The 12,377-nt window shown below is 39.2% G+C and overlaps 1 protein-coding gene across 8 annotated transcripts in view; it reads right to left on the reverse strand.

Moving 5' to 3' along the window:
- PARD3B (par-3 family cell polarity regulator beta) overlaps positions 1–12,377 on the reverse strand; it is a 560,921-nt gene that overhangs the window by 44,670 nt on the left and 503,874 nt on the right. Inside the window, exon 24 of one of the 8 annotated variants that reach the window (XM_088135641.1) lies at positions 18–5,828. The exons of the other annotated variants lie outside the window; for them this stretch is intronic. Within the exon in view, the coding sequence (XP_087991767.1) occupies positions 5,720–5,828 (109 nt within the window). The 3' untranslated portion in view covers positions 18–5,719. Of the gene's footprint in view, positions 1–17; positions 5,829–12,377 lie in introns of those variants that run through there. 8 annotated transcript variants of the gene reach the window in all.

Consider the following 12,377-nt stretch of genomic DNA (forward strand, 5'->3'; position numbering starts at 1 on the left):
AGAAATGGGGCGGGGGGGGGGGGGGAGCCATCAGTAAAAAGCCTTGCATCACTTTAATTTAAAATGTACCATTCGTTTGGGACAAGAAATGCCACTTTCACTAACAACTAGTCCACAAAAGTCCAAGAGAATAAAGACTGCAAGTGCTGGACTGGTAAAACACAGAAGATGCCAGTGGAAAAGTCCAGCCCCCACATATTACAGCTTCTTCATCAAACGGTGCAAGCTATTCACGATCCATTTGCAATACTGAAAGCAAGACCTTTTTAATAATGTGTGTTTGACTGTGTCTTGTCTAGCCTGAAGATAAACAGATGAGTTTGTCTGTATCCCAGCAACCCACAAGGCTCACATAGAATTCATACCTCAAAACTGATTTGCTCACGTTCTTGCCTCAAACATTCCAGTCCATAAAACTCTTGAAGGCCTGCCATTAGAAAGCCTGGCATTCCCATAAAAAATATTAATGTTACGAGGTTATACTATCTGTGTTTAATGAGCTAGCTTCCAACAACATTTGATTCTCTGTGTGCGTGTGTACAGCAACCATATAAGCTGTGTGCATGTACATGAGCATGTATAAGCTCCTCAACTTGCTTGCATTAATTTATATTTGACAAGATTTGGATCATGGAATGTCAGGGGAGGGCTCATGATGGGCTCATTCTATAGGTTCTTCTGCTCAAAATCTAGGATTTACATTCAAGAGGGATTCTCCCAAAAGCCAGGACAAATGTTGCATGGAATAAAGAATTGTTGTATGTAGATGTCAACACTATAAAAGCTTGACCTATTAGGAACTGTTCTCTGCAGACTGAAATATTTTTTCAGTTACAGAAAGAACTCTGGCTGTCTTTGAACTGACTTGCTGACTGCAACACTGAAAAACCAAGAGTTCATGTCTTAGTGATAGGTTTGTCAGATCTGACATGTCATATTTTCCACTCTTTCATGGACCTCAGACTGTGCGTATGTTTCAAATGTTGTATTCTTCTGCTAAATTTGTGCAATGTAATTCGTGCAATTACGTTCTATGCATTCAATCCAGCTTGCCAAAGTAAAGAGTGAAACACTGGAGGACAGCCAGGGAGAGCTTTTCTTAGGAGCAGAGATGCTTAGAAAGCATAACACAAATTCACCCTAAGCAAAAGTGAGAATGTTATACTTACAGAATTTTTTTAGAGAGGCAAGGGAGCCACAGTGGGTGGGGCAAAGATGCAAAGTGAGTATGAGATGGGTGGATGGATGACAGAGACACAGAGAGAGAGACAGAGAGAGAGAGAGAAATGATGATGATGATGATATAGATAGATGAGAGATAATCAGCCCAAATCAATCAACTGCAGGATAAAGGTGTCTTCACTTAATATTATGGATCATAATCTGCCACACTGGTCCATTACAGCTTGGTAGACAGATGTTTTTAGACTTCCCATGGAGAGACAGGAATTGTCCCAAATTACCCAGCCAGCTTCCATGCCTAAAAGAGACCAGAACTTGGGTCTTCCTATTCCTAGTCCAGCACTTTAACCACTGCACCACATTGCCTCTCATACTATGAAGCCTAAGGTGCCAAATCCAATTCTCAGAAGACCCTGGAGATAATAGATGGCCAATGTGGTTAGCAGCTATTAATTTGCCATGGTTCCATCTAAACTATTATTTGTTCTACTTGTAGACCAACCAATAATTAGCATTCTCTAACCCAGTTTTACAACCATATGAAGTTGGTAGACACCACCACATTTTGTTGCATTGAATCCCATAGCTTAAATGTAACGGGTGTAAATGATTGCATCCTTGTGTTTATTATGAATTTTCCACTATTCTTCTTCATTGAATGACCCAACATTGTAGTACTCTGTGTATGTGTGCATGCACGTGTGTGTGTGAGAGAGAGACAGAGAGAGCGCATTTCTGTTTGGTTTCTCTTGATAATTATTTCTACAGGGTACCACTTTCCTGAAATGGAGACTGAGAGTCTAACCTGAGTATATTCCTGGCCCTCTCAGTTAGTTCTGTCATGTTTAGTACCTTTTCATATAGTCTTAAAAGGATGCAGCTTGGTGGTACCATAATGAGCTGCCCTTACCTCACAGATAGGAGTCACTAGACAGCAGAAGAGGACCCCTGTGGTCTTTTACTTGATACTTGATGCAAAGGCCATGTATTATCAGAATTCCAACTGGAGGAAAAAGACCATTGGTTCAAGTCATCTAGAGCTTTGGGCTACAGAGTAATTGGAATGAGAGCTCTACTTTTCATTTCTAGAGAAGTGGCAGAAATATTGAGCTTCTGCTGAGAGTTCACAATTAGCTTAGAAAGGTTCCTTGATCTGGTTTTCTTGCTAGATGTGCAGGTGGCATGCATATTTCCTATTTGGTTTTTTGCTTTGTCAGTCATAACCATCTTGATAAAGATGGACCTTGTCAGTCATGTCTTAGCTAACTCCAGCTTAGACTGCTATCACATGGAATGTGCTCCCCAGAGGCGCATGCTTGTCATCCATGTCTTTTCAATGCTAGACTGACATTTTTCTCTCAGACATTTTTATAGTTTTGTCATCCCTATGATTTTGGTTGCCTGCATTATATTGGAGCAGAATCTTGTTTTTTTATGACTTTTCTGTGCTATTTATTAATTATATACATTTCTTCTTTTTAAGCCAGTCCAGTGACTTTGTGATATGCTCAGGAAACTCAGCAGATGTACAACCTTAACTAAGATACAATCCACCAGTTAATCAATGCAGTCAGAAATTGCCCAGAAGCTGTGGTTAGTTCAAAAGTTGCAGTTTAGTTGCTGGTGGGAACTAGGCATTTTGGCAAACTACAGTGACGTAGCACATCCAAATTGAGGGCAGAGCAATCTCATCTTGACAAACCAACAAGTAAATAAATAAATAAACAAACAAACAAACAAGCGAGCTATTGGGTAACCCACAACTTAATTCATGGTGATAAATAAAGGAAAGAAAGAACACATGCACACAATAGTTCCTTCTCGGCCTAATGTTACTTTCAGTTGTAAAGAAAGCATCCCGAATTGTGTGATAGAAAGAGAACAGAATCTCTCGAAATGTGGTTTTGTGGCGCAAGTGGCAGCAGTAGCTACCTCAACACATGTTGATTCGGAGTCCTTTCAGCATCTCTGAGGGTGGCTTCAGACCTTCAGCACTTGGTCTGGAGTCTCTCATGCCAAACAGGGAGGCCTGTCTTTTATAATGTTCTGTTTTTAAAGTGAAAAATCTCTGGGGAGAACAGGAGTCCTGAAAGTCCAAGGCCTGGAATTTTTCCTCTTTCTCTTTCTCTTTCCACTTGAAACAGGAAACATTTGCACTGAGCAATTCCAGTGGGAGAACGTAGGTTCATTTCAAGGCAGATAATGTTTGCATGTTGCTTATGTTTGGTGATTTATCCTATGGGCTTAAATGAGTCCAGCAGGAAGAAAAAAAACACATTATGTTTCACATCATGTAAAACAATGCTTGGTGAGTCTGGAGCATAGCATAGACACGAATCACTAGACAAATACGATGAGGTTCAGAAATGTGCAATTTTCAGATAAAAGTAGAATGATCGGCAATTTGCTTCTTTTTAAAAATTATTCTTTTGGCATGCCAGAACATTTCATTTAGAAGTGCTGAGAAACAAAAGTAGGTTTTAACTTAGACTGGTTAGTGCACAAAGCTGGAGGCACTTCATATACCCCTGGAGCCTTAGCAGGTGGGGAAGATTAGGAGATCCTGCAACTATGTGAATGAAGCATTAAATGTTGACTCACTTTTTGATGGAATGAGCTAAGCAAGAAAATACATTGAAACTAGATGGAATATTCCCAGGATGGACTTTGTAATCCTCTTTTTGAAGGGCTTGATCCAAATTGTATTGAGAGTCTGGATATCTAGAATGATCAATCTAAAACGATAAACATGGCAGTGTAGCCATTCCTCTAATTTGAGGAAAATAGGGTTCTCTTAACTTTGCGGGACTGACAATATTATTAGCGTTTTTTTGTAGAAGAAGATGACTTTATAGGAATTTTAGCTGGTCTAAAAAAGTACACTTAGTTCCTGGAATCCTTGATAAGACAGAAATGCTTTTCTAGAATACACATCATGACCCTTATTGAAATCTCATGACTAATGCAGAGAAGAAGTGGAAAAAATGTCGCTAACATAAATCTACTATGTGTTCTGTTAGGAATGTGATTTACAGAAGTTACTTTGATGGAATGTCTTGAGTGCAGACTGTAGAAAAAGGGAAAATGGATTTTAATTAGGGTGTTTTGGAAATAAAAATGTATGATGTTATTTCTGTTACTCATGAGAATAGGTGAAGCACTATTCAGGACGTTAAACCTCTTCCATCCCCTTGGAAATGCTACTCTAACTTTTATATATATTTGTACTACTCAGAGGATAGAATTTTTTAAAAGATTGTTAAAAAGCAAAAATGACTATCATTGCCAGAGTCCTAAAGACTCTGAAATCTTGCCAAGGCAGCCCCCAACAGCCACAAAAGAGCTAAATTATATGAGCAAAACTCCAGAGACAACTTATTGCCTTCTCCAATGTTTTTATTGAAATATAATTCCTTTTTGTGCAAAGTTGTGAACATAGAAGCTAAGCTGCTGTTTCCAAAAATGTCACAAAAAAATGTAGAAGCTGAAATGGACTTCTATTCATACATGCAAACTGTAGTTGTCATTTGTTTTCAAGTTGGGCATTTTCTTTCTCTTATTCATGGTGGCCAGTAATGTGGAAGGGTTGAGGGTAGCACACATGATAATATCAAGACACGGCAAAAGTGTCCAAACTTAATATGGGGATGTCACCATAGCATGCAATCATAAAGTGAGTGTAACACATAGCTCTTCCCCCTGCTATCACACTTAAAACATCCATATCTTGAATTACAGTACATGGAACCCAGAGCAAGGGCTGGGAGAGATTTATACACATTTTATTTTTCTGAGAAAGACTGATAAAGGAGTATAGCTATAGCAGTATAAACATACTTTACTTCTGAGCCAGCTCACCTTCACTTGACCTTACACAATGCCTTACTTGTTGCTACTTTTCCTAAAAAAACAACTCAACCACGCATGTACAGACTGAGAATTCATTTGTGTGTGTCTTAGTTTTCCCTTTCCAAACATAAGGAAAACAATACTGCTTTTTCACTTTGCAAAAATGGTTACCTCCAAGGAGGTCCTAATGAATTTTATTCTTGGCTCTTATTGTTTTTGTTGACTCCTGCAGGCCCCAGAGTTCAGAAGCCTGGTTCATGCCTCCACAGTGACCCGTGCTTTGGAGGGTACACATGTCTCTCAGATCAACAGGGAAGGCAGAAAGTCAGTGACCCATGGGATTCATCCAAAATGTCTGCTGTACGTCCAGCCACTCAGAAAACATGTGGGGAACATTCCCCATAAGGGAAAGAATGAGAAAAAACTATCCTTAGGAATTCCTACAGGTCACAGAAAATTTAACAATATGGGAAATTTAATAATCCCAAAGAGGAAATGGAAAACTGATGCACCCTTCAGTGCATATAATTTTGTCAATTAGATCATCTGCCCATCAGTACTGGCAATCCAGAAGCAATGTAACAATCATGACAGCCTGGCAGGCAAAGTTTGGTCTGATGCAGTTGTTGAAACTGAGCAACTAGTTATTGCAAGAGTGCAAAGACAAAGAAATTTGGATCTGTTAGTCTCAGGTTACTGGCATTTCACTTGCTCCTAGTGATAAACAAATATGGCTCTTTGTAATGCAACAAGGATATGCAATGAGAAATTCCAGAGATGCAGGTCCTCCTGAAGCACTAGAACAAACAGGGAAAAGAAATGAATGTGAGCATAGCCTCATGCTTTCAAAGGGTAGTAACTGAGTATAAGCTAAAAGACCTACCTCTCCAGGAGTTCCTTGATGAATATTTGATGAGGCGGCAAGAAGTGCCATCCATTCAGGCTTAATTACCATCTGGAAATGTTACTAGAGTGTGGGTATCATCAAGGTGGACAAGCAAGCTCTACACACTGTTATAGGCCCTTCATATCAGTGAACACCTGAGGGGGACTTCACATTTATTCACCTATCCAAAGGAGTGACTTCCACAGATGCACTTTTCCCCTTGGTGACCACTATTTTTCCATTTAATATGGGATCACCAGAAAGAAAAATACAGCTTGCTATAACAATATTCTTTTCTATAAAAAGGTCTGGCACAATTGACTACAAACAGCTAGTGAACCAAGAATAAGATAAGTCTGTCCCTTCAGGGTCATGGAAATTTAATGCTGTCATTTGTGGATTGTATGCAGCCCAGTTGCAGCCCCTCTAATATCATATTGCACCACTGGAATTGCTGGCAAATTGATTTTCTGATGTTGAGGTTCATTAAAATAAGTGTGGGAATAGGAGCAGAATTTCTTTGGCAGGTAAACATCCCCATGTTCAACCTAAAAAAAAAAAAATTCTCCCGCACAACATTTTGGTCCATGATTCAGGCCATTTAAGGAGACTTGCCAGCTCTCACTAAATCTATTTCTAGAGAAAAATAGAGCATCAAAGAAAGATGAAACTAATATATATTCTATTATTTTATAATACCTGATAATAAAAATGAGAGCCAGTTTGGTGTAGTGGTTAAAGGCACCAGACTAGAAACTGGGAGACGGTGAGTTCCAATCCCGCCTTAGGAACAGCAGCCAGCTGGGCAACTTTGAGCCAGTCTCTCTCTTTCCACCTTAGGACGAAAGTGAAGGCAAGATATTTCTACCAATGTTGCCAAGAAAACTGCGTGAACTTTTCCAGACAGTGGTCAGGAGTCAAAACTGACTTGAAGGATGATGATAATATAAAATTAATATTAATTGAATTAATTACTGATTAAATTTGTAAAATAAAGCACCCCACTCCCCATTCCCTCCATGAGTAGAGGGGGAGTGTCTGCAATGAAGAGACCCTCTCTCCAGGGCAACTCTGCATGGGCTGAGGATCCTGGCTTTTTGAGGTCCTCATTTGTGTGGAGAAGCTCAGCTGATACAGGAAGTCTTCCACTGAAAACAGCTCAGGGTCCACAATTGGAGGGACATAAGAGGAGGCCAGGCTAATCAACTCATCCTGCCTTTCTTGAAATGACAGCTATGGCTTTCCCCACTTTCTTGTCTCTTGTCAGCCTTTTGCTTTTATCATTTGCACCCCCCGCCTTTTGCTCACTTCCAGCAACATCTTTCATTACACATACTCATCCCCAAGAGGAGGGCAGGGCAGAGCATCCCTCCCCATCTCCTTGAAGCATCGGTAGCAGCTGCTCCTTCTCCACTTCTGCCTCTTTTCAGCCACTTGCTTTCATTATCTGCACCTCCTGCCTATTTGCTCACTTTTAACAGCATCTTCCTCTAATAATGTATTCTTGGCAAAGGTAAATACCTCCATTAACAGGGAAACCGTAAAAAGAAATGCCTTTTTCTTCTTTCAGGTTAATATGTAATATGTAACAAACTAAAAAGGCATGCCCATTCAAATTTGCAGAAAATTAGTCTTGTTCAAGTTCTTGAAAATGAAGAGCAAAACAAAACAAAGCCAAAAAAAGGGTCTTGCACGGCACTGGATGTTAGCAATAAGAACACCAAACCAGTCTTCCAGAAAGTGCATCTGAACCATATCTTCTCAAACTACATTCAAATGCTTAAAGGTTATTAAAAAACAATCAAGTTAAAATGGTAAGGTATGATTTCAACTCACGCTACAGAATTCAATAATAATGTTTTGCTTGTTCTGCTTTTCATATATCCATTACTGTAGCAAAACCAATCATTTGAACTGGGTCACTTCCCAAGAATTTCAAGGTCATAACTAGCAGAGCCTATAAGACGGAATCATTAGAAAAGCGGGAAGGACACCTAGAACTATTTGTACTTGAACATTCATGTTAAAGAGTTAAAAATAATGTGAGCTATGCCCAGCTTACTGCTGGTACAATCTAGCAGAAAAAGCTTGGATCTTGGGTGGGCTTAGTTCAAAGCCATATCATGGGGTCATGCTGTGGTTTGCATCATCCTCTTATGCTCAGGCCTCCATTTTTAAAAGGGGAAATCTGTGGTTTGCGAGGGCAAACTCACCAAAGATTATGAAGCACTTTGTAAACTACAATGTCCTGGAAATAATGGAGTTCATAGTTCAGTTAAGCCCTGTTTCATCATTTGTCTTTAGTAAACTAAAAAGAAAGTAGACCCCTGACCAGACACAAGATTGTAAATGTCTTAATCTGACTGAGATGTTTTCCTTTATATTTATCACTGGACTGAGATGTGATTTGTTCAGAAAACAATAAATGGGTTTTTCATTCATGTGAAGTGCTTGCTCTTGATGTAAATCTGTGCTTCTAGTCCAATGTCAAAACCGTTTCATGTCTTAGAATAAGGCCTATTTATATCCTTTACCTGAGATAAAAGTTGTCAGTGGTGCAAAACATGACTCTCAGTATGGGGACAGACTGTATCATACAAGTCCCTGCCTGCAGCCCAGAAACAGCTTTACACCCTTAATGAGAACCAGACTGCAGAGAACTCCTGTGCAAAACCCAGGACTCTGCCATACTGGAATCCACACTGATCTTCATTATACACTGTGCAAAAGTGCTATGTAAGAGGCCTCTGCTAAGGACATTAGGGAACAATCCCAATCTTATTCTTTGGTGGCCTTAGGAAGCAGAGAAATGTTGGGGGCAGGAGGCAATGCTTACGCTGCCAGAGATCTGATGGTATTAACCTTCCATAAACAACATGCAGGTGTCTGGATGTAAGTAAGTGTTTTCAAAGAAAACCCTGCCATTGCCATTTTGATGGTGAGGAATGTGCTCAATGAGTTTGTCCTGTTGTTCAGCTCTTATCTATTACAAGTGGCCAAACAGCAGCAGAATACAAAGTCAGGAGATGGTTCTTTCCAAAATCCAAGTCCAAAGGATTTCGGACAAAATATTTGGAGATCTCTGATGTCCTCAATGTTTATTATATTTACTCAGTATGCCCAAGTTCAGAGGTTACAGAAAAGTCTTTTATGTAGGACAGTGATTGTCCAGTAGTAAGTAGTAATCATTCATTAGTAAGAACCCAAGTCCAGAATTTGAAAGGGTGTTTGTCCAAGAAGAGATGCTATCAGGAAATTGGAGCTGCATACAGGAACATGGGTAAAGTCTATTAGCATGGAAATATATATGTGCGCATGTGCACAACTGCATTTATCTAGGGGCAAATCTATCAGCTGCAACTCATTAAAATCAATTCTGCATCATTGGAAATCTTCAGAATAGGCTGGCTTCTTTTCAAAAGTCCTTGGTTTTAGTAATTTTAAAATAACATTTAGAGAAGAGGGTCATGCTTTTTACATTTAAAAACTTCAGGGTCCCAAACTGCTAAAAGAAAACATAGATGCTAAAAGAAAACATGCTCTCTTTGCTACTGTGGATGTCCATGAAAGACTCTTGCACCTCATGGTACAAAGCAGATGTTTAGCAATGCCATCCAGTTCTTGCACATGCCACACACAGATTATTTATGAGTTGCTCTCGTAAAGGTGCTATCTCCTCCTATTCTTTATCAACAACGTGTGGCTAAAAAATCAGATAATGTAAACTCATACCATCTCAGCCTCTCGTGCAGCACATACCGTGCTCTAGGGGCTGTTTGTACTTCGAGGCGTGTGTTTGGAATTCCTGCAGTGTCAGATTTCCAGTTACCAGACCTCACATGCAGCACTGCCACTAAGCAGGATTAGCAGACTACCATGCAACATTATATATTACAGAGGGTTGATTTCTTTAGGCTTTACAGATCCATACAGAAGAGATCATTTCATGCCTTAAGATGCTGAGTGGAGAACAAATATAGCAAAATAAAAGGCTTCACACACCACTTGCCTTTGCATCAGACTACAAAAAAACCCCAAACAAACCAAAAAAACCAGTTCCTTTACTATGCTGGTAGCGTAAATTTGGATAGGGACATGTTTTAAGGAAAATTAAAGAAGATAGTGTGGGCTAGCTTATCTTCTCCTTTATGCCACTGTAGTTCGGTACAATTCCACCCACAACCCTGACATCACAGAATGAAAAATTGGGGGAAAATGGGGGTTGCTGCTCTGATTCAAATTATTTTCCTGTTCTAACCCACAGAAATAAAATGAATGATGCTAGCAATACTGCTTCCACTGAACTCTTGGGGAATAGTTGATGTCTGATTAGAAGTCTTGAAATGTGAAGCTGAGCCTCTAGTAACAACTTCTGATATTAACAGCTGTCAAACAAAATAACTCAGCCTGATCGCTTTAACTAGTAAAACCATTAGAAAAGTCAGCGGTAGCAAACTTCAATACATAGCCAAACTATTTTCTGTGCAGAAGAGAAAAGGTTTACCATTATTTGTTATGATTATTTTTTTCAGTAACCTGTTTGTTGCTATGTCCAGTTTAGCTTGTTTTCCAGGTAATTTTCTCTCTTATTCCAAAAAACTCTTTGTTTTGCACATGTAAAAATATGTATTGCATCTTGTATTTTGCAACTGGCATACCACTGGAACTATCATGTTCTCCTGACACATTAATGTGCTTACAATACCTTGATGTTGTTTTTTTCCCCCACCTGGAAAATCAAACAGCAGTCCCCCCAGGGAATTAATACCATACGGCAATTCTTAGATGGAACCATAATGTACTCCTGTCCCATCATGGTGAAATGGTTGTCTTAGGCAACTTGTATCAAAAAGAATATTCCTGTAATTTTTTAAAATTTACTTATGGAAATGTGAGATGGTATGTGAAAAATATGAAAAATGAGGGAAGGAGAAATTATTACAAAGAGAGTGCTAGCGCACATACTGTACAGATGAAATGTAAAAAAATGACATTGAACTGGGTGGATAGAACCAGTTGTAAAGAACTCCAAAAACAAAATGAGCAAAAAACATGCTGTAATTCTCTCCACATATCTTTGGAATTATATCCCATTGAACAAAATGTGTTTTGCTTCCAAAGAAACCAGCATTAGTTTGGACTGCAAATCAATCAATCAATGCACTAAGAGCATACAATAAATACATGAATGAATGAAGCTCAGACCATTCAAAATAGATATGTCTTTTCTTTAAGACTAATAGCTCCTCCCTTGCTTAACCTGGAAATTGTAGAGCTGACCATGATAATAGATGGCTACTAGATGGCTATTAAGCACAATGAAAATAAACAAATTAGATTTTGGAATAAGCTACAAGGGAAAGTGACCGTTGTCTGTCTAGCTACTCTTTATATTCTGATAATCTCAAGTCAGCTTCCTTTCCATGATTCCTCTTTGGAATTAAACATCTTACTGAAGAACATGCTGCTATTTTGTGACCTTTTCAAAAGCAAAAGGAGCTAAAGCCTAATGTAATGACTAGCTACTTAAATTAACAACATGTGTTTTACTGTATGTTGTACATTGTTCAATACAACATAATACCACAGGCATCATTAACCTCTTGGCATCAAGAATTCTCTCTTCCATGCCAAGTAGTCCTGTCTTTTGTGTTGCAACCCTTTTGACCAGGTTTAGAATGTGGGTTCCTTCTTTCTACCCTCTTGTTCCTTGAATTGGCGTGGGTTCTTTAGGTTAACAAAAAACATTCAGCCCTGTGGAAAGAGAGCTGTGCATCTTACTGAATTAACCTTTCTGATCAATCTAGAGGTGGAGAATTCTTAGTCTCTTCTAGTTAAAGGAAACACAATTTCCACCTTAGGATGGTGGAAAACCTAGGCAAATGCCCAAAGCAGCAATCCTATCCCAACAGGAGGCACTTTTCACTTCTTGCTGGCTTGGATTGCACACTTTGATTGCTCAAGGATGGAGAAAATGCTGGATATTACTGGGGAGGGGCAACCAATTCTCAGTAGCAAGAAATTGAAATAAGGTCTGGTACCCAATGTTTGGCTCTAAGTAGCAGTTAGCTGCAGACAATGACAAGCTGTTAGAATTTGGGCACCGTGGTTTATTCATTATCCAAGCTGTCATTCCACACTATTTTCCTTGATGGAAAAAGAATTTTCAAATATTGTTATGTGGGATAAGAGAGGGTAGAAGAGAGGGAGCACAGAGAAGCGAAGTGATATGAAATGACAGGCCTGACCTCTCTTGGTTGACCTGGACTAACTTAAAGGGTTGTGAATTCTCCCTCTGGAGAACACAAGAAGATCCCTAGAAATGATTGTGATCTGGGCTGCCTTCTAGTGCTGGCATGATCCTAATGAAATCTCCTAAATATAATAAATAAATAAATATATAAATGGAAAAGGTACAGACATAGAGAGAACCAACTGGAGTCCAGCTTGCATCAGGTAT

Source organism: Python bivittatus, unplaced genomic scaffold (assembly GCF_059951505.1).
Source record: "Python bivittatus isolate LINGU-HERP-01145 unplaced genomic scaffold, Pbiv_v1 ctg000200_np1212, whole genome shotgun sequence".
Classification (NCBI taxonomy): domain Eukaryota; kingdom Metazoa; phylum Chordata; class Lepidosauria; order Squamata; family Pythonidae; genus Python; species Python bivittatus.